Source organism: Ailuropoda melanoleuca, chromosome 4 (assembly GCF_002007445.2).
Source record: "Ailuropoda melanoleuca isolate Jingjing chromosome 4, ASM200744v2, whole genome shotgun sequence".
Lineage (NCBI taxonomy): Eukaryota > Metazoa > Chordata > Mammalia > Carnivora > Ursidae > Ailuropoda > Ailuropoda melanoleuca.
Window position 1 is genome coordinate 140015284 of NC_048221.1, and position 23789 is coordinate 140039072.

At 46.1% G+C, this 23789-nt stretch overlaps 1 protein-coding gene across 1 annotated transcript; it reads right to left on the reverse strand.

Annotated features, from left to right (window-relative positions):
• Positions 1 to 3986: 3986 nt before the first annotated feature.
• RSAD2 (radical S-adenosyl methionine domain containing 2) lies at positions 3987 to 23789 on the reverse strand. Its single transcript, XM_002921192.4, has 6 exons — positions 23347 to 23789; positions 16833 to 16994; positions 12895 to 13124; positions 10226 to 10375; positions 9403 to 9435; positions 3987 to 7181 (listed from the first exon to the last, which is right to left on the reverse strand). Exons 1-6 carry the CDS (start codon positions 23696 to 23698, stop codon positions 7017 to 7019), a joined length of 1092 nt encoding a protein of 363 aa, XP_002921238.1. The 5' UTR covers positions 23699 to 23789; the 3' UTR covers positions 3987 to 7016.

A 23789-nucleotide genomic window follows, 5' to 3' on the forward strand; every position in this document is an offset into this window, starting at 1 on the left:
GAAAGAGCGGCTGCAATGGGCTTGTGAGGAATGGCTGATGATACACTTGGGGGTTGGGGGAGGTAAGGAAAAAGGGTGGTGTCCAAAAGGACTTTCATATGCTCCAGAAGACTCCCGGGATGCTGGGGGCGTGTCTACTGTCAAGCCAAGGTAGTTTTTCCTTCTAGCAAAGCATTAACATTAAGGAATGTTACACTCTGCCTATCACAGATCCTTGTCAATGAGCTGCAGGTCATAAGGACATTTGATTTTATTTACATTCCCTTTTGCCTCTGCTGCCCACAGCACTGTGGAGGGGAGGGTGATGTTAGGGCTCCAGGAAATTGAGCTATGGATCTCTGGAAGTTAGGCTATAGATAAGAATGCTTTTTCCTTGTAAATCACTAAAACATCGGTACACTGATGGGGACTCCTGTCCTGCAGGACTGTGATCTTTATCAGTCAACCATTTGTTTTTTCCTTTCCTTAGTTTTGGGGAGCCCGCCTGGGGAATGTCACACGTGTCCCATCCCAGAGCTCGGGGGTGGGGGTTGTGGAGTGTCCTCAGCATGCCTCCCGCTCCCTCCTCACCAGGACCACGGGGTAAGGACAGACCCCATTTCCCCAAAAGAAGACACACATTCACCATGTCTAACTATCAAGAGAAGGTTCCACAGCTTAAAATAAATAAACAACAAAACAAACCTTCAGACAGGTGTGGAGGCTGGGTCTCATGCACTTGGGAAGGAGGAGGGAACAGCTCTCTCCCTTACCTTGATTCTGACATCGGTCGGCGCTCTGAGGAGCCCAGAGGCCTAGAATGGCGGTCTCCATCAAGTGAGGACAGGCCAGTGGGAATTATTACCCGGATTAAAAAAACAGGGTTCGACAGAGTAAATTTGAAGATCAAATTGGCTTTATCAAGTGATTCATAATTCAGGTAGTAACCCTTTTAGCGAGTGGAGAGCCCCTCCGGCAGCCACACGCAGTGGAAGGTGTTTGCAGGAAGGACGGTGGGCAAGAAGCTACCAGCGGAAGAAAGGCTTGTTTCAGCCCAGGACACCTTCTTTTTGGGGAAGAATCAACAGCAGGGTTTTATCCTGCAGATGGCCTCACCAGACCTGATCAGGACCTTTCAAAAGGGCTTTTAAAAGGCCATGTTCCAGGGAGAGGCTGGAACTATCCATCAATCTTGTTTGTTGTGCTGGGGCCAAATGCCTCCATTTAGGGCTTGGTGTTTATTTTTTTTTAACAGCCGGAACCAGATCTGCCAGCACCTTGATCTTGGATTTCCACCCTGCAGAGCTGTAAGAAACACAGTCTCTGTGGTCGTTTATCATGGCGGCCTGAGCTCGTCAGGTCAGTTTGGACAACACTTGAATGCTTACCATCTGTTAGGCTTCCTGGAAAACATGACATCTCTGACTTATGAAGTAAGGAGCAATAAGTCATCCCTCCTGAGAAGACATGGCTCCAACTTCACAAATTCTCTGGTTTTCTGACTCCTCAGTAACTACTTCCTTGCAGGAAAGAGTTCTCAGGAAGTTGGTTACAACCCAAACCCCAAGAGAGAACACTGATTAGAGGTCAGCCTATTCAGTCAAGGAGCTAAGGGGGTCTCAGGGTGTGATACTGTGATTTATAATAAGAGATGCGCATTTGGTCTTTGTTCCACTTCCCAGCACAGAACTCCTGAAACCCTTGGAATTTCCTAAATGAGGAGAGCAATAAAAGTGGATTTTGTTATGTTAATAAGGTGACTTGGGAAAAGCCCTCAGGATGCTGGCTGGTTGCCAAGGGAGACAACCCTGCAATTTGAAGGTTGGAACTTGGCATTCCTACCCCCAGACCTCTGGGAGGGAAGGGGGCTGGAGATTTTCAATCACCAATGGCCAATGATTTCATCAACCATACCTCTGTAATGAGTCCTCCATAAAAACCCAAAAGGATGGGGTTTGGAGAGCTTCCAGGTTGGGGAAGACTTAGAGATTTGGGGAGATTGGTGTGCCTGGAGCTGGCATGAGAGTTCCTCACCCTTTCCCCGTACCTGGCCCTTCCCATCTTTTCCTTCTGGCTGTTCCTGAATTCTATCCTCTTATAATAAACCAGGGATCTAGAAAGTAAAATGTCTCTCTGAGCTCAGTGAGCCACTCTAGCGAATTAATTGAACCTGCGGAGGGGTTGTGGGAACCGCTCATCTACAGGTCAGAAGCACAGGTGATGCCCTGGGCTTGGGACTGGCGTCTGAGGACGGGCGTGGGGGGCACTCCTGTGGACTGAACCCTTACCCGGAGCACCCACCGCGATCTCAGGCACATATGTCAGAGTGGAGGTGAATTGTGGGGCATCCAGTGATCCTGGAGAATTGCTCGGTGGTAGAGAGAAACCTCACATACCGAACTGGAACCAGAACCAGATAGGGCCAAGTCAAGAGGGCGCTGAATGAAAATATCAATTACTTTTGGGCCGTTTCCCAGATCCTCCAGGAATGAGCTTGCACAGAGAAGCTTTATATTATTACTACTACTATTAGTATAATTACAATTATTATTATATTATTTCTGGATAAAGTGAATTCCCAGAACATGAGATATATTCACATTCATCAACAAATGTGTAAGCAACTAAAAAACCAAAGCAGGTGATTTTTTTTCAAACCAACTATGGTTTTTAGAAGGACATTGAATATCTTCTCATCTATTAGTGTGAATTGTGAGGAACTGGCTGTTCTCATAAAAGTCTAAGAATACTAATTGGCTTTAAAAACCTTCAGAAGATTTTATGTGGGAAATAAAATTGAGAATGAACTCAATTCTATTAAAAAATATGCCTGACCAGAAAGATGTGAAGTAAATTAGCAGTTACCTCTGGGTGATACAATTATGGATAATTTTTATCTTCTTCATTTTGCTTTCCTCTGTTTTTCAAATATACTCCAAATATGGATTATTTTTAGAATCATGGAAAAAAATGTTAAAGTCTTTCTGATTTTTCAAGCCCATCTCAATAGCATCTGAGTTGGCCTTGCCGTGCAGGTTTTCTGTGTGATTCACCCTTTCTTTCCCCCTCACTGGGTAGGGCCCTTAGAAGCAGGGGCTTGACGTGTTGGGCACCCCAAATGTGGCCCAGACACAATGATCAAGGACTCAAGCTGCCTCCTTGAGACCCCTTCACTGTCTTCAAGGCCCTGGATCTGACCCCTGTTCTCTAGGGCTGGAGCCCAGTGTTGGCGTCCAGGAGGATGTGGGTAGTGAAGCCACATCTCTCCCAAAGAGCTGAGTGCCCTAACCAGCGGTCGGGTGCACGGGCATGTCTGAGAGAATGCTGCATGGCCAAGGAGGACCAGTCCAAGTCTGGAGGGCACGAGGTGGACACTGCGGTCAGGAATGCAGAGCCCTTGGCTCTAAGGGCCTAGAATTGAGAGCAGAATCAGAAAGGGACGAGCTGAGATGCCCTGAGTGAAGAAATAAACCAGTTATGGGAGGGCTGGGAGGGTGGAGGCAGAAGTGCTGGCAGGCAGGGGAGGGGCTTGCTGGGCCCCCGTTGGAGGAGCCCATGCAGGGCAGGTGGATGCAGGCAAGGGTGGGCTCAGGAACTCAACCGACAGCTAGGAACCAGGGTGCTAGGGGTGAGCTCTGCAACGCCTTGGACTCCAGTGCAAGGCACCTGCTGCTCCTTGGACGGCTGACCAGTTCACACTCAGAGCACGGAGCTAGGAGCACTGGTGTGGAGGCCGGTGCTATCCCTGCCACGATCGGGTTTGGGACACCTGCTCCCCGAAGTGCTGGCTTTCATTTTACAATACAAAAGGCGTTTTCCCCAGTGACTCATCTCCACTCTATCTTGTTGCCGATTGGGTTGCCTAAATGTGCTTATTAATTATTGATTAACCTTGTTGATTTTTAAATTGTACTTGCCTTTAGCAATGGCAGTTTGTAAAAACACGCAATTACTTTAAATACACACCAAGGAGAGGCTTCATTACATTAACCCACTGAGAGAGAAGGCACTGTACAAAATATATTTTAATATATTACAACATCTTACAATACATCAGACTGATACTCAAGAAAATATATTTTCCCCCCAAATTGAAACCTATATACACTCAAGACAAAGCCTTAAAATCTTACAGCATGGTCAGGCTCCCCCTAATAAGAGCTGATTTAACAGTCTTTGAACAAGAGGACAGCCAACAAGATGAATTATTGCCTGATCGAGCCTCACTGAGAATTTGTTTGCTGCTTTTAGCATCATGGCTCTCCCTACCAACCCTACAACTAGACTCCAAAGGCCTGGAGATGGAGCAGGACCACATTCCAGATGACTCAACTGGGTGATCTCAGCCATCTTCAAACTTAAAATAGGCAACTTTCATGTCCTTTATCACTAAATGACAGGGATGATGCATGCTTTTTAAACCAATATGCTATTACTAATGTCTGATCTTCCTAGGTTTCTTAAGGCAAAATTCTATTCATATTCTATTCTATTCTATTCACAATGTAAACATTAGCAATACTTCAAAGCACCGCAAAACCTTTGCCCTTAACACTTATATTGAGACACCTCAGATAAATTACCATTTGATATTTTCCTTTCTTTTTCATTCATTATTATTTTTTTTAATTCCAGGTAACAAAAAGTGTTGTCTTAGTTTCAGGTGTACAACTGAGTGACCCACCACTCCGTCCACTGCTCAGTGTGCACCGTGATGAGTGCCCTCAGATTGTCTTTTCAATAAAAAAGAATGTCTCACAAAAATGAAAATTCCTATTTAAAACTGAAAAACTAAAGCAAAATGTTATGTAATCCAAATTTGAATTTTACTCTAATGCTATATGTCCTTATTTCTTCCCCTTAAGAAAGAGAAACATTTAGATATTTTAAACATTGCAAATCCTGACAGGGCAGGGAGCGCAGTTGGAAAAATATTTAAAATGCATATTTTTCAGGTGCAGTTGTTTTGTTTTGTTATGCTTTAGAATTCCCTTTGGGGAAAGAGTTATACAATTCCTGGCATTTTGAATTTGAGTGAATTTGAGAGAAATTCATTCCAACTCAGAGGATGTGGGCTTCCCATCTAGATGTTGTGCCAAATAATTATGATTGCGCCCTGGACAACGTCGTCAGTGCCTCCACATCCACGATCTTTCTTTGCTGAACTTGCTCTTGGTGAATAATGTGGAGATCAGCAAAGTGTGCTCACGTTACATTAAAAAAAAACAAACCTTTTATGTTTATACTGATTATATTAAAGTCATCCTAGCTTAACTATGGTCAAAACGCACACAGGAAAAAAGTTTTCTAATTCATTTTTTCTCTTAAAATATAAGACAAAATAAAATGGAAGATGCATGACGACCCACCCTGTTTTTTAAATTAATTAATTGATTTTTAAATTTTGCATATATATTTATTTTACCCATTTATGTTACCCTGTTTGAGATGGGACACAAAAATATTTTAGTTGAATTATAGTGACTTAAAATCTGAAGCAGAAATATCTTTCCTGAGGAAAAAAAAATTACAAAAACCAAACTTTCAAAACCACTAAGTCTGGAAACTGGATTAAATGGAATTTCTGTGTGGCTGCTTAATGGACTCAAGCAACATTTAATGCCACCTGGTGACCAACACTGGCATGGCAGCTGGATTAAAATTTTTTTTATGCTTGGGCAAAAAAATTTTCCATGATTTTGCTTTTCTGAAACAATGATAGGAAATTATTGTTCTCCACGCAATGAGATACTGTCTAAATTACATAAACAAACTGCATGTGATATTTCCACAAGGAGGGGACTTTGTTCCCTGACACCCAGTTTAGGTGATATTTTCCCAAAGAAGCTAGAAAAGGAAGGCACAGGATCTTCTCCTATTGACCCAGATTATATCCTTATTGCAAGTGATTCAGAGTTAGTTGAGATACATTATATTGTGCGATGGCTTCATTTACGCAAAATCCAGGTACATTCTAGACGCTTCCACACACTTTCCCACATACCAGCCCAGTGCTTTTTCCTAACTTATCTGGCTGATCTGTAAGGTGTAAGGTGTCGTTTCTTTTTTTTTTAAGATTTTTTTTTTAATTCACTTGAGAGAGAGAGACAGAGAGAGACAGAGAGACAGAGAGAACACAGGCAGGGGGAGAAGCAAACTCCCTGCTGAGGAGGGAGCCAGATGCAGGGCTCCATCCCAGAAACTGGAGAGCACGACCTGAGCCCAAGGCTTAACCATCTGAGCCATAAGGTGTCACTTCTCAGAGATGCGGGGACAACTGTCTGTTCAAATGAACTCAGGTGTTGTTGCTAGGCAGACTCAGGTGGTGGGAGTAACAGGCTCATAGAGCAACCCAAACACGGACCCTGTGTCAACTCTGTCATGAAATGTAAAGGGTTTGTTCATTTTGCTGAGACACTTGGAAGAGAAAGGAAAGCAGCCTATGTTCATGGAATAGTCAGCAAGGGCCAGGGGTCGTGCAGAGCACGGGCAGACGAATGATCTCCTTCTAGGTACTTACTGAAAACTGATGAGATGATCATTTCCTACTCTTGGAGACACCTGCTGACTATTTCCAGACTCCTGGGTCAAGAGTCCAAGACTTCAGTGGTAGAAAGACAGACAGGGAAGAGCACTGGAGCAAGCCGAGTAATTAGGGGAGAGATTTTGTAATTGCTCTAGGTGTGGAAATTGGCATCTCAATATTTAGCAGAAAAAAACCCCAACTCTATCAAATAAAAGGACTGGAAAAATAACATCAAAATGGGGGAACACAGGAGTCAGAAAACACTGCTCAAAAAAATTAAATCCTAAATAAGCAAATTAACTAAAGTTAATGGTTTTGCATTATCTGTGGATTTCAATTACCCAAGTGATTTGTGCGTTCAGTTACCACAGATAATCGGATAGCTTGTGGAACAGAAAATCAGATCTGGGCCATTGCAAAACGCCAACGGGACGCGCCGCTGAAGGAAGCTGCCACACCTTGAGCCTGAGCAAGAGTCCCCACAGGTGGGTTGAAGGCTCCATTTTCAGCTCTACCAGTCCAGCTTCAGATCTGCCTTGCTCCATACATATTTCCCTCCTCGCTTCAGAAACATCTTTTCATCAAATCCACTGAATTTTATAGCGGCTTCTACTCCAACATCCAGGATCGACTTGGAAGGGTCCTTCCGCCCATTCTGGCAATTCAGGAAGCGCATCTAGGAAATTCGAGACAGAATGGGGATATTTTTGTATAATTTACTCCATGAAACTCAATTTTGGGGATTAATCCAGAGTGATTTTTTGATAGTGCAGTTACTTCAACAAATATTTATTGAAGGCTGTGGGCCAGATACCATACCAAGGATGCTGACCTCCTTGAAGGCCCTTTCTCTGTTCAAGTAGCTCGCTTTAAGCAACAGAAGCACGTTGGATCAATTAAGTGCAAGATAAACTGAGTTATGTGCACAGCAGGTGCGTGTCCCTCCGTGGGGGAGGGGTAACGTTCAGAAATGGTAAGCTGGAGAGAACAGCGTTGTAAAGGCACAGACGCATGACACAGGACGGTCAGGTAGATGATGTTGCTGGGGTGAAAGCAGCTTGTGCATAAATATACAGGCATAAAATTAATAACTTCTTTCGAGAAAGGGAAAGAGAGGCCTCAGAAAGGAAGTACAAAGGCAGGCAGGCAACCAGGCCAAGAAGAGTCATATATGCCCTGTCAAGGGTCCCAGTTTTCATCCTAAATTAAACACCTTAGCAATGGGGTCTTCACACTTCTCCCGACCGACCGTGTCACCAAGCATCTTGCAGCAATACTTGTTGCATCAGAATGTTCTTGAAGGAGTAAAAGCAAATTCTGGTTCTACTGTGTTTGTGGCAACTGTGTGGAGACCAGAGTCTGTTGGGGAGCCTTGGTCAAAATCCCCCACCAATCATGAGTCTCCAAAAACAAAAACTGGCGTGCTGGGGGGGGGGGCTCAGTCAATTAAGCATCCAACTCTAGATTTTGGTTCAGGTCATGATCTCAGGGTCATGAGATTAAGACCCGCTTAAAATTCTCTCTCTCCCTCTTCCTCTGCCCCTCCCCCTCAATCCCCCTCCTTGCATGCTCTCTCTCTCTAAAAATAAAAAAATTAAAAAGACAAAGATAAAAAAAATAGTTTGTCTTTTCTTCTCTACGTTGGGCCCACACGCTGAACGTTAGTGCCCTCACCTGTCCCCTTACACTCTACAACGGACACTCCTACTGGGAAACATCCAAGTAGTTGTAAAGCATCACTGATTAATTTGAAAACAGTAAAATACCAAAAGTAAAAAAAAGTATTTCTCAAAACACCAAGCCAAACACATTAAAGCCATTGTTCTTGTTGGAGCTCCTTCCTTCCTTTCTTCCCTTCCTCTTTCTTTCTCTTTCTTTCTTTCTTTCTTCTTTCTTTCTTTCTTTCTTTCTTTCTTCCTGTCTTTCTTTTTTTCTTCCTTCCTTCCTTCTTTCTTTTCTTTCTTTCTTCTTTTCTTTCTTTCCTTTCTTTCTTCTTTCTTTCTTTCTTTCTTTCTTTCTTTCTTTCTTTCTTTCTTTCTTTCTTTCTCTTTCTGATTGTATTTATTTATTTGAGAGAGAGAGAGTGCATGCACTCAGAGGGAGAAGCAGACCCCTGTGGTTCAGGGAGCCGCCATGGGTCCAATCCCAGGACCCTGGGATCATGACCTGAGCCAAAGGCAGGTGCTTAACCGACCAAGCCACCCAGGCGCCCTGGAGCTCATTTCTTAGAAGCAGGTCTTTGAATGAACTTGTTCATCCTGTATTAGAACTACTGGCCAAGGTTTATGAATCTAGCCCCCTCCTCCCAGAAAAAAGACAAAGGAAAGAAAAAAGTGATTTGTTTTTCAAATTTGAGAAGGGGTAGATTTTCTTTTTTCTTTGTAAGGCAGAGGGGTAGCAATACTATCAGTGGCTTTGGGAGGGGAGCTGCGACGGCTTCTCACCAAAGCTAAGACTTATCAGTCAGGGACAAGCTGGCAGGATCGGAGGTATTAAAGGTCATGTGAAGTGTGATAGGACCTTCCTCCAAAGTACCCTGGGTCCCCACTGCCCGGGAACTCCCAGCCCGAGCAGCACAACAGAGGTCTCTGCTTTTGCAATGTCAGACTCAAGGTGACACCCATGAATCCACTGCCTGGGGTTGGTACAAATACGGGGACCGTATTTGGGTTCAAGCGAAGTCCTGCCCATGTGCTTGGCTTGGAACCAACCCAGGGCAGGAAGGGCTCTAAAGTATGAATGCTAATCAGTGACAATAAAAACATGAAATGCTGGCCCAGAAGAGAAATTCAGACCGGTTATGCTCATTATAGCTCAACTCTGGCATTGCGGCTTAATTTTTAAAATTCTTTTTATTTAAAAGTTTCCAAATTTTATAATCCACTACAAATACTTACATACTCATCCAGAATCAAGTAGGAATCTTTCATCTGCAAAAGAGAAATTAAATACAAATTTAGTTTCAAGTGCATTTTTCAGTACGCACGCTCAACGGTCTGTCTCACAGCTTTCTGACTTCAGGAGTCTACACTTCTTACATGCCTTGAGTGGCTTTGGGTATGTCTCTTACAAGGCGGCCCACCTAACGGTGCCCCCAGCCCCACCTGACATACATCTCCAGGGGCATCTGTCTGTGTCCCTTCAGATTCCAGCAGATACCAGCAGGCTGGGCTCTCTGCCCCATGCTGGAAGAGACAAATGGCACTCTGGCAGTGTCTCTGACAATGAAATCCCCAGGCTAATTTCCCTATTTTCTCAAGCTGTGGGAGAGCCCTGTTCTTTATTCCATATTCCCAATGGCTGTCCCCACCCTACCCTAAATTTCCCCCTTTTTCAATGTGTAAAGCTTTAATGCTATTCCCTGGGAGCTTCCCTGAAGATTTTAATGTGACCTTCATCACCTGTAACTAGTTATACCTTCTGTAGGTATCTGGAAGGTGTACCTATCCTCCTATAGGAAGCTATCCCTGCTCAAGGCTGTGTCCTTGGAACAGCTCCCATTGTGGGAACAGTACGGGACACAGGGTCCAAAGATGGGGAGGGGGAAGGGCAGCTGAAGCTCTTTCAGAGGCCACACCACTGGGAGGTGACTGCACCCCTCCCGTCCCGCTTGCTGAACCCTCTCAAGGATCAGTGTGTGGACCCCTCTGGGCTAGAGCTCGTGTTTGGAATCAGTTTCAAGGTGTGATGATGAGCCAAGCAGTGTTTGCTTCGTACAACCTTCTGGTTAGACTCGGGCACCAAACAGGACACCTCTCTGTGGAGGTCTAAGAACCCTTCAAATTCTTCATCGCTGATGACGAATTGTTGTGCTTCCCGCAGAGCGTCGTCTCCAGAATTCTCCCCCTCAATCAGGAGGCACTGGAAGACCTGGAAAGAAGGACGGTGTTTGCTTTGCAAAGAGCCTTCCCCCATTTTTACCCTGAACCTCATTCCCCCAGACCCAGGTCATCTCTTCTAAGCAAAGAAGACTCCTCTGACTCAGGAACAGTCTAGAAAGACATTGCCCCGGGGCCCTCCAAGTCAGGAAGTACCAACTGTCCGAAAATATAAAACTGCTCTAGTGTATGTTTGATCTAGTCTGATAATCTCATTTTTCAGACCACCAAGTGACAGCTGTTCATTGCAGGCAGTAGGGACTGTACACAGCAACAAGAAAATAAACAAATCAGTTGTGATGCCCAAACCAAGAAACAAGTATTTTCAAAATGTTGTTTCTGCTGACTTCAACGTATTCTTATTAAGGCCTCTTGACTCTGTGGTTTATTTTTCAGCTAATACACAAGGACAGTTTCCAAAGCCATGAATCGTCTTTCAACATTCTTTTAAATAAATGTGTGTGTGTGTGTATGTGTGTGTGTGTGTGCACGTGTGTGTGAATGCATTATTCCGCCGTAAGAAATACCATCATCTAAGAGGGAAAAACTGTCCCAGGGACCCGCTCCAGGTGGTACGAGACGGCAGCTGATCAAACACAGAGCCAGCACCGGGCCCGGGTCTGTGGGGTTTTCATGGGGGATGGGGATTATACGTAGTGTTTAATTAACATTTTCTTCTGCTTAGAATTAATCGTAAAATTCCCTAACCATTGCCTTCTTTGCTCACTCTGTTCCCACCGCCTTCCTCTGTGCTCCCTGGTCCCCACAGACCCTGGTCACAAGGTAGTTTTACTATTTGCTTTCATGGTTGTCTTGCTCAGTAGGCTGTGAGTTTCTAGGGAGGGGACACCCCTCATCGTTGTCCCCACAGCACCCAAGCCCAGTCCAGGCACAGGGTGAGGAGAGAGGTCTGGCAGGGGCGTCAGAGAAGGTGTCCCCCCAGGTTGGAAGCCCAAGCTGTCTTGAATATCACATGGGTGAAGACACACATGGGCTTTGGTTCCAGAATCCACCAGCTCAAATGGAGCTTGAGAAGCAAGATGGGGAGAGGGTGGCGGGATTAGTTGGGCAAGGCTGAGGGGGCCAGCTCTGTTGTCACTAGAGCAAGCCTCTGGGTGACAGGAAAGCCCTCCATTGATACCACAAGGGCCCTTCCGGCCACGCAGGTTCAGTACTGGTGGACTGTTGACGGCCGGCGAGGCCAGGGCCTCCCAGGGAGGAGGCAGCCTGGGGGGCCAGGCACCTGACCTGGGGGCATTGATCTTCATCGGTTTGCAGCCTGCAGACACCTGTGATCTGAGGCGAAAACTGCTTTCCAAACAGGCAGTAGCTCACCTGCCCCCCCCCCCGAAAACCCAGGATTTTGACCAGGCAGTTCTGAAGTGAATCCACAAGTGGGAGCCACAGTGGGAGTGATGGGACTGGAGAAGAAAGCTCTGACATAAAGAAGCTACAAGGAGGCCCTCGCAAACCAAAGCCAGGAGGGAAAAACGTATATACATATAGAGAGAAGCTGAAAACAGGATAATGAGGAAGACAGTAACCGCAGAAGTGGAGCAGAGATGGGGGATCAGGGAAAAGGAGAGTGACAGGCAGATGGTTCTAGAAGGAAAGTCTAAGAACCTGGAGCCTAGCCTCTGGCCCTTGTCCGTCCCCTTCCTGGACCGCAGCTCCTGTTCTTCCCCCCATTCTTCTTTTTTAGCTTCCCTCCCGTTCCTTCTGGGTAGGGGGTACAGGTCCAGGAAACTGCTTTTTAAACAGTTCCCGGAGTTGATTCTGAAGAACAGCCAGGGGTAGGAATAATTTACTGTTACTTCCAAGCGTCTGCACATCATGGGTGCCATAAATATACCTCGAGACTGAACTTGAGTCTTTTCAGTAGCTGATAGAGGAGTCGGTCCTAAAGCACGGATCGTTAATAAACTTTGCCACAGCCTGGGGATAGTGTTGTCCAATATCTTCTAATAATTCAATGAAAAATGTATTAACAGAATTTATGAAGAACATATGTCCATTTATGAATAAGCCAAGAGTTTTAAGAAGAAATCCAGTCTTATTATATTTGATAAATACGTACAGGTTAGGTTTTCTGTGGGCATATTCTTCAGAACCACCTCCAAGCGCTGACTGTATCTTTTTTTCTTTTTTTAAGATTTTATTTTTAAGTAATCTCCACACCCAACGTGGGACTCAAACTCACAACCCAAGATCAAGAATCTCACGCTCTGCTGACTGAGCCAGGCAGGTGCCACCTGACTACATCTTTTGACCTTTATCCTCCCAATACTCCAGAAGGGAACCAGTTCTAGTTTCTAGAAGGAGAGACTGAGGCAAAGGGAGTGTAAGTAGTTTACAGTTTAAGAGAGCTGGAAGAAGGGCCAAGGACCCGGTTTCTCAGCTGGCTTGGCCAATCCAGAGTCCTCTCTCACCTGCACATTTTGGGTTTCAGTGTCACAAGTCTCTCCCAAACTTTTTCTGAATTACAGTCAGCAAAAGGGACACGGTACTTACTTTCCAGCGGACAGGGTTCAGGGCTTTAATCTGTTCCCTCATATCCTCGTCCACATTGAATCGATTAATGACAGAATTTATCTTGAAGGCCACTCTATATTCTCGACACCACGCCCTGAGTTTCTGAAGATTTTCCACATGGTTCTTCTTTCCTTGACCTCGGCCGATGAGGACATTGACTTGCTCATCAAAGCTGTCACAGGAGATGGCAAGGATGTCCAGATATTCACCTGAGGGAAAGTGAGCACCTTTAAGCTTTTCCATTCAAGGACCAAAGCTTTTAGGCCATTTATATCTCTTTATGATAAAACCCATCTTGCTTGTATCTAAGTTTTAATGCTAAAAGAAGACTTTTTCTCGTGCCTGCAACACTCACAGAAATGGGAATTATACTTGGGACTTTTTAAAATAATCTTGGAAAAAAATACACACATCATGAGGTGATGGAGATACTCCCATTTGACCATCGTAAAATGGCACTTGTGTGTGTGTGAGCGTTTATTGGTATATTTAAATGAGGTCCTTCATTAATATGTCACTTCTGGGGCAATGAGTAGTTGGGACCCACGGGCAGTCACAGGTTTGGTAGTCCTTCTGCTTATCACATACAGAACATGGCTCTGCAGAAGAACCTTAATATTTTTGCCAAGTTCTTTGGCTTCTTCTGAACATCTGTTCTATATTGAATTCAACAACTACACGTTTGTAGAGACGCTGTGGCTGTGGTGTGTCAGATACAAGGGGTTGGGTGCTGTGGCACCAAGATAAAGTGGTTTGAGGGAGGAGCAGAGTGTGAAAGCCCCTCCCCGCACGGCCACATATTTAGAGCTTTGCTTTGAGACTGGAGCACAGAAGATGTCGGTGATGATTATCTTTGTTTTGGTCTCTCTTCCACCGGGTTCTGTACCATTAATTTCTCCTCTGCACCCTTTTCATTTCCTCAGCTGATCTACCTACCTCTTAAGCACAGACATGGTGTACCGCCCCCTCTATTCGCTGGCCACATCCTCCAAGTGGACCAAGTTTGGGTTTCCCTCGCTACTGTGACCTTGCAGAATTGACCGCAAAATTGATTCTTAAAACTACTCTCTAATGATAGAAGCTTGGGGGTCCAAGACCTTTAAGCAACTATTACCTGCTGTCTTAATCAGAGAGATATTTTAAGTTCAATGTGGGGGCAAATCTGCTCTTATCCTCATGTGCACCCCACTACTTCTCAGTACAAATTGGAGAAAGACTGATGTGATCGATTGTCCGGAACTCTGAACCGTGAGTTGCAATCTATTAATCAGATTAATAATTAATTAATCATACTAACTAGTCTCTAGTTTCTCCAAGGGCAAGCACTTGTCTTCTAGTTATGTTATAGGCTCAATGCATCTAGCACAAACTGAAGCCAGAGTAAGCAACCGACCACCACCTAAAACAACTCAAGATGTTCTAAAAACTGATCTCAAATAAATTCCTGATGGCTTATCATTTTGAGAAGAGGAACTAACTGAGTGAGTGGTCTCTAACCCAACCAAAAACAAAGTTCCAAACTAAAATAGAGACCTATTGCTTATATTAAAGCCTCAGTCGGTTTCCAAGTCAGCTGAGAATCTGTCAATGGCTTGATTCTGCCCCCTCTCCAGCTTCTGCTCTGTGACCATGATATCCTTTCCTCCTGCTCTCAGATTGTCCTGTAAGAGCCCTTGTGAAGAGAGAGTTAGCACAGCAGATCTGTTCGCTGAGTCCTTGCAAGTCTCTAGAGGAGCATGGAACTATGATGGGGTTTTGGCGAATTCCTGTGTGTGTGACCACCAGAATGTTCTACATGTCTCCCATTGATGATGTGTCTATGTCTGGAGCAATGGGGCATGTTAAATCAGCTTGTCACGAGCTGTTGGGATTGTTGAACAAGATTTGTGATGTACTTGGTTTTGTTGTTGGGAGTCCTGAGTTTCAGTTTCCATGGACGGGCGCCCAGCAGTGTGTGCCTAAGTGACCAGCCCTGCATAAAAGCCTCAGACCCTAAGGCTCACATGAGCATTCCTAGGCAAAAACATTCCAGACATATCCTTATAGTTCACTGCGAGAGAGAAAGCACGTCCTGGAAGGGAAGGACTCAGAAGCCTGCGTCTGACCTCTGTGGACCGCAGTGACGCCTGTTCCCTGCTGTTTCTGTGCCGTCTCCTTTGCTCTGATGAACCTTAGCCATGAGTCTAACTGGCTACTGAGTCTTGTGAGCACTCCTAGAAAACTGCCAAACTTAGAGAAACAGTGGTTGCTCCACAAAGGCTCTCTTGGTCCACGCAAGCACACTGACTTACCCCGGTCCTTTAAACTGGAGGTGGAAAGTCGGAGGCTTACTGACCATGCAGTTATACATAAACATTGCTGTTGTTTTTCCCTCATGACACCTAATAATATTTCAAAGTATTTGCAAATATTTAATTGGGAGATTTAACATAGAATGTAGATTTCTGAATACGGCAACTCTAACCCTACACTCCCGCAGAGGATAAACGTCATTGGAAGCTCATAACTCACTAGCTGTCTGTCTGTCCACCACGAACAGGGTGTGGTGCTTCCCTTTCTTCATGGCCGCACACTTGCTTATTGGCTCTCTGTGACTGAAGCGGGTTTTTCTTCTGCACCTCCAAGTTCACTCATTCACACGGCCTCTCCCACGCCCACGTGTGAGCTTCCGACCCTGGAGGCAGTGACCCCGCGGAACCCACTCTTAGTACCACACTGGGCATGCACAGAGAGCCAGTGTTGGAGGGCGAGCATGGCTCGGGGACATCGCCAACAAGCCGACCGATTGTCCCCTGCTCACACCGTTCCCTAACCCTCTCTTGCCTCCCTGAATCTGGTTCCCAGAGTTTACATGGAAGCTTCTGACCCTGTTTCACGAAGTGACTCCCTTCGCAGACGTTTTGGTTCTCACACATCTTTTGGTCTTGCCCGATTTACCTTTCCCAGAGACTTTTGACTTTGTCTTCCTGGTTCACCTTCGTCAGATGGGCTGCCCTGCCCTCATCCAGTCTCCCCTCCCCATGCCCATCTCATCACCATCCTGGGAAGGGTATGTGGTCAGAGACTTCCTGTGAGCAGCCTCAACAGAGAGTAAATGCACGTAAACGCAAGCCCTCCTGCAGTGACGTCAAGGCTCCAATAGCTCACACAACGTGAGAACAGAAAACAGCGCTCTAAGAGTTACCACTGTCTCCTAAAATGACAAGAGTAATAACAGCTAAGATTTCCCACGGCTCCCTAAGTTCCGGGCACTGCTCTAGGGATATCACATCCATGGAAGCTCAGCTAAAAAGGAGCTCCGCGGTCTGAGGATTTATGGTTCGCCATCCTGGCCGCAGAGCAGAATCCCTTGGGGCCCCCCAAGTTGGCCTGTGACACACCGCGAGGTTCTGATATAATTAGTCTGGGATTCAGTCCTCACCCAGATATTTTATTTAACTTTCTTCAGCAGCCAAATATGTGGCCAAAGGTGGGAAAGGCTGTTTTAGTCCAATTGCTTCATTTATGAGACTAATAAAGTGATAGCTCCTTTAATATTTAAATATTAAACATTAGTAGCAAGCAGCAAGGTGGGGGTTGCGGAACTGTGTCAGTGTCCCTGCTAGCAGCTAAGCTAAAGCCATAGGCCTCAGCACCTGCTGAACTGGGATGCATAACATAGTTGCACTTACTAACATTTTCTGTTACCTGTCTTGCCACACCTGTTCGTGAACAAGTATAGGGCTCTAAGTAGAGAGCCCCACAGAATGAAAGCGTCCTAATGCGTGCATGGCTTGCAAAGGGATTCCAGTTAGGTGTCTTTTCCTGGCCCCCTTTTCCTGCCCCCCGCCCCCGCGAGCCTGGCCTAAGGCTCAGGATGTCCGGAACCAACAATCACGGCGGCAGCGGCGACAGCAGCATGATGCCAGGAAGCTCACCGTAGTTCTGGAACCAGCGCTCGCGGATGAGGCTCCCGTTGCTCACGATACTCACGCTGGGCAGCCGCAGCTCCTCTTTACAGAACCGCACCAGCTTGCCCAGGTACTCGCCCCGGTCGTGAATAAACGGCTCTCCTCCTGAAAAGTTTATCTTCTCCATCCCTGGGAGAGGCAGAACATGAATCTTTCCTTCTGTTTTTTTCTCCACTGCACAAACACCCCTTATTATTGTAATGACAAAAGTAATGTTTTCTCAAAGTAACAAAAAACGAAGAGAAAGCTGCCCATTATCCCCAGCCTCCACCCTCCCCCCAACCCTGGCTCCGGCTCCCCCATGCTCCCCACGGCATTCGGCGGTGGCGGGGGCAGGGGGTGGATAACCATATACAGAACCCTGGGCCTCACCTTCTCCCCTGCTTTAAAATAGACGCACTTTAGGGCACCTGCGTGGCTCTGTCGGTTAAGTCTCTACCTTTGGCTCAGGTCATGATCTCAGGGTCCTGGGATCAAGTATTGGGCTCCCTGCTCAGCAGGGAGCCTGCTTCTCTCTCTACCCCACCTCCCTGCTCCTGCTCTCTCTCTAATAAATAAATAAAATCTTAAAAAAATTTAAAAATAAAATAGATGCACTTTAATGTAGGGAATTGCTTACACGGATGGATGAGACAACAGAGAGATATGCAGAAAACCCCCTCCGCCCCCCCCCCCAGAATGCTCCAGCTTGGGGACTCTCAGACAGAGACAGCGCAGCACTGGGGGAGCCCCTCCCTCTCCCACATGCTGGAAGCCTCTTGGCCTGGAATTCCTGCCCTTTCCTCTGTTTGTGAACTCCCTCGTTTTGGAAAAGCCTTTAGCAGTTTCCTGGAAAAATGCAAAATATGAATCAAGATGAGAACTTAACATGTTTCCAAATGCATCTGTGATCATTACTTTGACCAGGTATAGTATTCTGGGTGAAGTCACTTTGCACTCGGAGTTTTAAGGGCGTCATTTACTGTCTTCTAGGTTTTAATATTATCGTTCAGAAGCCTGATTACACTGGGATTTATAACCCCTTTTAAGTGCCTGGCTTTTTCCCTTCCAGAAGCTTTCTTTCCAGTGTCCCCAAATCCAAGGTTATGTGCCTTAGCGGAATCTGTCTCTATTCATTGTTCATGTAAAGGTCCTTGGTTGAAAAATACAGCTCCTTCTGGGACGGGAAGTTTCTCCTACTATTTGTTTGAGAGCTCCTACCTCTTCTCCAATGTGCTTGTCTCTCTGGAGGTCCCACTGCTGGTCTGCTGGCTATCGGGCTTGTAAACACCAGACCTTCCTGCTCTGTCTCCTGTGTCTCATTTTCCCAAGACCTTATCTTTTAGTCTTTCTATTAAAATACTAATTTTAGAAATCCCAGTTTCCATTCCCCAGACTCTCCCACATCCTATTTTCTTAACAACACATTGCTATTCCTTACATGTAAATTTTCTCTCATCTCTCTGGGATTATCAGTTACAGATGTTTTGAAGGTTTTCTATATTCTCTTTGCTTATTTGTTTTGGCACCCACCTTTTATTTCAGTGTTTCTATTTGTCCTTTCTTATTTGAGTGATGCATAAAGAGTGGAAGGGAATTTCCATGATTGAGGAGGAAATCCCTACACAGCGACAGAGAAATGGATTATGCCCCACATGCTGGGAGCTTTGGTCTTTCCTCTGGGCCATTCTGTTCTGCTGGACAAGACTCTTCATTTCTTGCTAGGCCATATCCCCTGGCTGCCTGTGCCCCGGAACATGGGCTCTGCACCCAGCAGGCCGACTCTTACTCTCCGGTCTCCAGTATGGTGCATTTCTTCTCCCTGCTCCACCTGGAGTGGCTGAGCACAGCCTCGGTGGTCCAGATCCTTCTGAAAATATGCCTTCTGTCATCCACAGGACTTGGGGAGGGGCTCTTCTCGTGGTGGAGGCAGCAGTGAATCTGCCTTCGACCTGTAGTCTCACTCCTGCCTTACCCCCTCCTTTTTGATCAATGCTGTACTTCTGCATGATTGGATGGTTCTGTCTCTGAAATGCTCTGCATTCCACGGGGCAGTCTGGTGAACCTCAGGCAGCCACTGTCCTGCAGCCACATGCTGAAGATGTCCACATGCCATCAATCAGTTCCAACAACCATGTGTTGATTTGTGGCTTTGTTCCCCTGCTTTCAGTGATGCTACCGGAATTTTAGTGGAGCGAAGGAAAGATTGGAGGGAATGGGGACATTAACTAGAAGGTGCAGACGATCTTGACATTTAGAATGTGTACGGTGATATTATCATCGTGGAGTTCATTTTTAATTCAGTTCAGTTCAACTCAGTTGGCTGAGTCTTTATTCGATGCTCTGTGCTAGTGGCCGCATCAGAGTGGGTCATTTCCAGAATGAACCCGTAATCAGTAAGCACCTGGCTCCACTAGTGAGGTTCAAAACACCTGCTCCACTGGACTTTGAGGGCGCTGAGGGCACAGGCCCCGACAGCACGCTCAGATGAGACAGAAGCCACTGCGTTTCCGAGCATGGTGAGGAAAGGACCCGGGGTGACATACCGCAGAAATGGAAGCACGTGTGAGACCAGAGGAGGACGCATGAGACGAGTAAGAGCAGCAAACAGGTTTGGTCATAGAGCACAGTAATTAGAAGCACCAGCCAGACGAGCAGAGAGGGCTGGGGGAACTTATTAAGGGCCAAATAGCAGCACATTACGTCATGAAATTCCCTGAGAACGTTATTTGTTAATGTCTGTCCAACAAACTTTGTACCTACTAAAAACGAATCCTGTGTTTGGAAATTTAATTTGTGCAAATTCACTGTAGCACAGCTTTTAAAATGCTGTCCTGACACAGCGGCGAGGTCCTGGCTGAAGGCTGGTCAGGTCCTCTGCTTGAGCGACCAAGGAACTCAACACCGCAAGCACCTGATCGACGAGACCCTCTCTCCCTGGGCCACTGTCCTCTGCCCTCTGTGTCCCAGGGCCGGGTCTCGGACAACCGGGACAGCCCCTGTGCCCAGAGCTTGCTGAGATTGTTCAAACCAGCCCATGCGAAGCTGGCTTTATCTCCCTATCAGTTCCATCCTGTGAAAACCACAACGATGGGGTTACATCAGTCCCTTCCAGCTTCCACCCAGGACTTCCTGTGAGGTGAGCGGTACCCTGCCGCAGGAACTGTGAGTGACAATTACACAACTCTTCCCAATTTTTCTCTCTTGATCTGCTTCTGGCCTCTCCATACCTCACCCAAGGTAACAGGGTTCAGGCAAGCACTTATCCTTAAACTCATTCAGCAAGGTGGGAGTTATTATCCTGGTTTTTAGTTGCAGGAATTGAAGCTCAGGAAGGTTCAATGATTTATTTGAGACCATAAGACTAGGAAAAAAAATGGAGCTAGGATGGATACCCAAGCTCCACAGCCTTCCATGTTTGTCAGTGGGGTTGCCCTTCATGCCAGCGCGCCCAGAACAGCCCTGCTTTATGGCAGACCAAATGACATCTGCTATTCTTTACAACACCGTTTTCCTCTCTCAGATGTGTCTATGACTGGACAGTGATCAACTCCATCATCTCACTATTGAAATCCAACGTGCTGGGAGCCTGCCTGCGTGACGGTGGTCATCGTTCATTGGAAACATCATTATTCCCGCAGGTGTGGTGAAATCGGGTCAGATAAACTGGAGAGGGTGAGACGGTGTATTGGCCAGCGGCCCTTGATGAGTTTGAGGGGAAGATGTAGAGGGGATGAAAGGAACAGAAAGCTGAAGGAACGAGATCTAGGTGCGTAGTTAAGATCTTAGACAAGCAACAATTACTTCACAATGATGTTAACATACAAGGAGCGATCATATTACAGCACAGATCAATAACTGATGCTCACAGTGGCTAAATCCTATTCAGTCTTCTCTGTAAAAGCGAGAGAAATAAATAATATACTGTAGAAGCATCTTCCGCCCGAGTAGTACATTTTAAATATAATTTACATTTAGCTTTATATTTTTAATCATCACCAAAATAGATTTTCCTTTATTAGCCAGAAATCTCACTTATGGGGCATATGACCTATGTTATACCTTGATCATTTTTAATTAACTTTGACTTTATTTACTTAAAACTGAGAAATCATTATATAAAAGTATTAATCATAACCATAATAGTTTATACTCTATTTAAAAACACCCGAGTATTCACTTATTTGTGCCAGATCGCAATTTTTTGAGGTTGGTATAGGCGTTATTATTATATTTTTTAATATTTCATTTATTTATTTGAAATAGAGCTAGAATGAGAGAGAGAGAGAGCACGGCACAAACAAGGGGAGCAGCAGAATCCCCGCTGAGCAGGGAGCCAGATGCGGGACTCGATCTCAGGACCCTGGGATCATGACCTGAGCTGAAGGCACACGCTTAACCCACTGAGCCACCCAGGTCCCCAGTATAGGCGTTATCTTGATTATCTACATTTTAAAGATTGTTAAACTGCTATTCAGAAAAGTTAAATGCCTTGACAAGTCTTACAAGTGTTAGGGCAAGAACCCTAACCCTGGCCTTGTGAGTCCAGAGTCTAAGGTCTTTCCACGACACCAGACCTCTCTTTATTCATTCGTTCATCTATTAATGCATCTCTCCAAAAACGTTTATCAACCCCCTTTCATGTTCTAGATATCCTGCTAGGCACAAAGACATGTAGAATGCTAAAATTCTACCTTGGAACTCACACTCTTTGGGGGCCCAGATATTAAAAACAAAACAACAAAACAAAACATAATGGTATAATTTAAAAAGTGCTATAATAAGGGCGCCTGGGTGGCTCAGTCAGTTGAGCGTCTGCCTTTGGCTCAGGTCATGAACCCAGGGTCCTGGGATCCAGCCCCATGTTGGGCTCCCTGCTCTGTGGGAAGCCTGCTTCTCTCTCCGCCCTTCCCCCTGCTCATGCTTTCTCGGTCTCTCAAATAAATAAATAAATAAATAAAATCTAAAAAAAAAAGTGTTACAATACACCTTTGTAACAGGCACTAAGGGATCACAAATGGAGGAGAGAGGGCATTCCGAAAGAGAGGACAGCATGATCACAGGCTTGATTTATGCCGGTGTTGGGGGAGAATGGGCGTAACACGTTGTGTCTGCAGCACAGGGCACTGGAGGCATTGCGGTGGAGGAACTTGATGTCCCAGTGGGGACAGCAGAGACAATTATACAAATTGCAGCAATCCAGGTGAGAAATGGGGAGACCCTGAGCTAGGGCCCACTGGGAACAGTGAGGTGGGGCTGTACTTGGATGAACAGCTGTGGATGATTGAGCAAACGTAATGGAGAACAAAATAAGTCAGATCCAATGCAGCGCAAATGGTATAATTTCGTTATATAAAGTACAAAATCAGGCAAAAACTATTGTCTGTTAGAAGACAAACTCATGGTTACCCTGGCAGGGGCAGGGCAGTGGCTGGAAGGGAGATGCTTCTGGATGCTGTCATGTTCTCTTCCAGGATCTCGGTGCCGTTTATGTGGGTGTGGTTACTTTGTGAAATTCGTCCGGCTACCCCTCAGGATGTGTGCAACTTTGTGCACGTATGTTCTACTTCCATAAAAAAAGTTAAGCAAATTGAGAAAGAGTTGGCAAGGTTGCTAAGTTACTAGCTTAGCTGGGGCTGGAGGGAAGACAGGAAGACAAGGTGAGAAGGAAGAACAGGTCTGGAGTGGAAGATGTGGCCTTCGGATTAGCCAGGCTGAGCACTCTGTGAGATGCCTTTGCTGTACTAATGTGATGGAAGTTCAGCAAACAAATCTCGAGAGCAAAGTTATTGCCATGTTTGTATTGTAAATAGTTTCTTCTATTTAGTAGTAACTAATAGTAACTTCTTTAAATTTTCACGTTAGTAGCACATACATGATTCAAAGTAAAAGACTCAAATATTGTAGTTTTTTTTTTTTTTTTTTAAGATTTAGAGAGGCAGGAGAGGGCAGGGACAGAGCAAGAGGGAGAGAGAGAATCTCAAGCAGACCCCCGCCCCCGGGTGTGGAGCCTGATGTGGGGCTCGATCTCACAACCCTGAGATCATGACCTGAGCTGAAACCAAGAGTCAGACGCTTAAGTGACCGAGCCACCCAGGTGCCCTTCAAACACTGTAGCTCTTAAGTCGAAGTTTTTGTCTTTGTTTTCAACTTTCCTCATTAATTACTTCTGGAAAGCCCCAATCTATCAGTGCTTTGGACAAACTCAGAAAGTGGCACAACTTCCCAACCCGCCTCCTGGCACATGCTGGGAGCTCGGGGAGCCTGGCAGGCGCACAGACTTCTGCTCGCCTGGAGCTCTAGGAGGGATGGGTTTGCATCCCTTACTGTCTGCGCCAGCCAACCCCGGTTCCAAAGGCCTAGGCATCCACTCCAAATTCACCCTAATACTCCCTCACGAGATGGGATGGGGAGCATCCCCAAACCTGCGGGAGCTCTCCCACCTGTGGCTGCCCCCAGATGGCAGCTGCGCCCTGATTCCCTCCCGGGACTGGGGACTCACCAGCTTCCTGCAGCAGCCGTAGCCCTCGCTTGGCCTCAGCCAGGGGCAGCACAAAGGACGTCTTGGCCGTGTGGAAGCAGAAACCACACTTGTAGTTACACTGGCGGGTGAAGTGGTAGTTGACGCTGGTGGGGGTGGTGGGCTGGTCCGCACCCCCCTCCTCCCGTCCGCTCTGCTGCAGGTCTCCCGGGCCCCGCTGCAGTGGCGGCTGGGTGCCCTTGCCCCTTGCCAGCCAGAGTGCTGACCTGAGCCAGAAGAACCAGGGGACCACGCTGCTCCATAGAGAGCTCAGTGGCTTCCTGAAAGCGCTCAGCAGCTTTCCAGCAAAGGCAATGGGCATGAGCATCCACATGGTGGCCAGGTGCCCTGAGGCTGCACTGAACCTGGGGATTCGGTTTATATGTGCTGGGGACAGCCTATCACACAGGCAGGACGGACACACC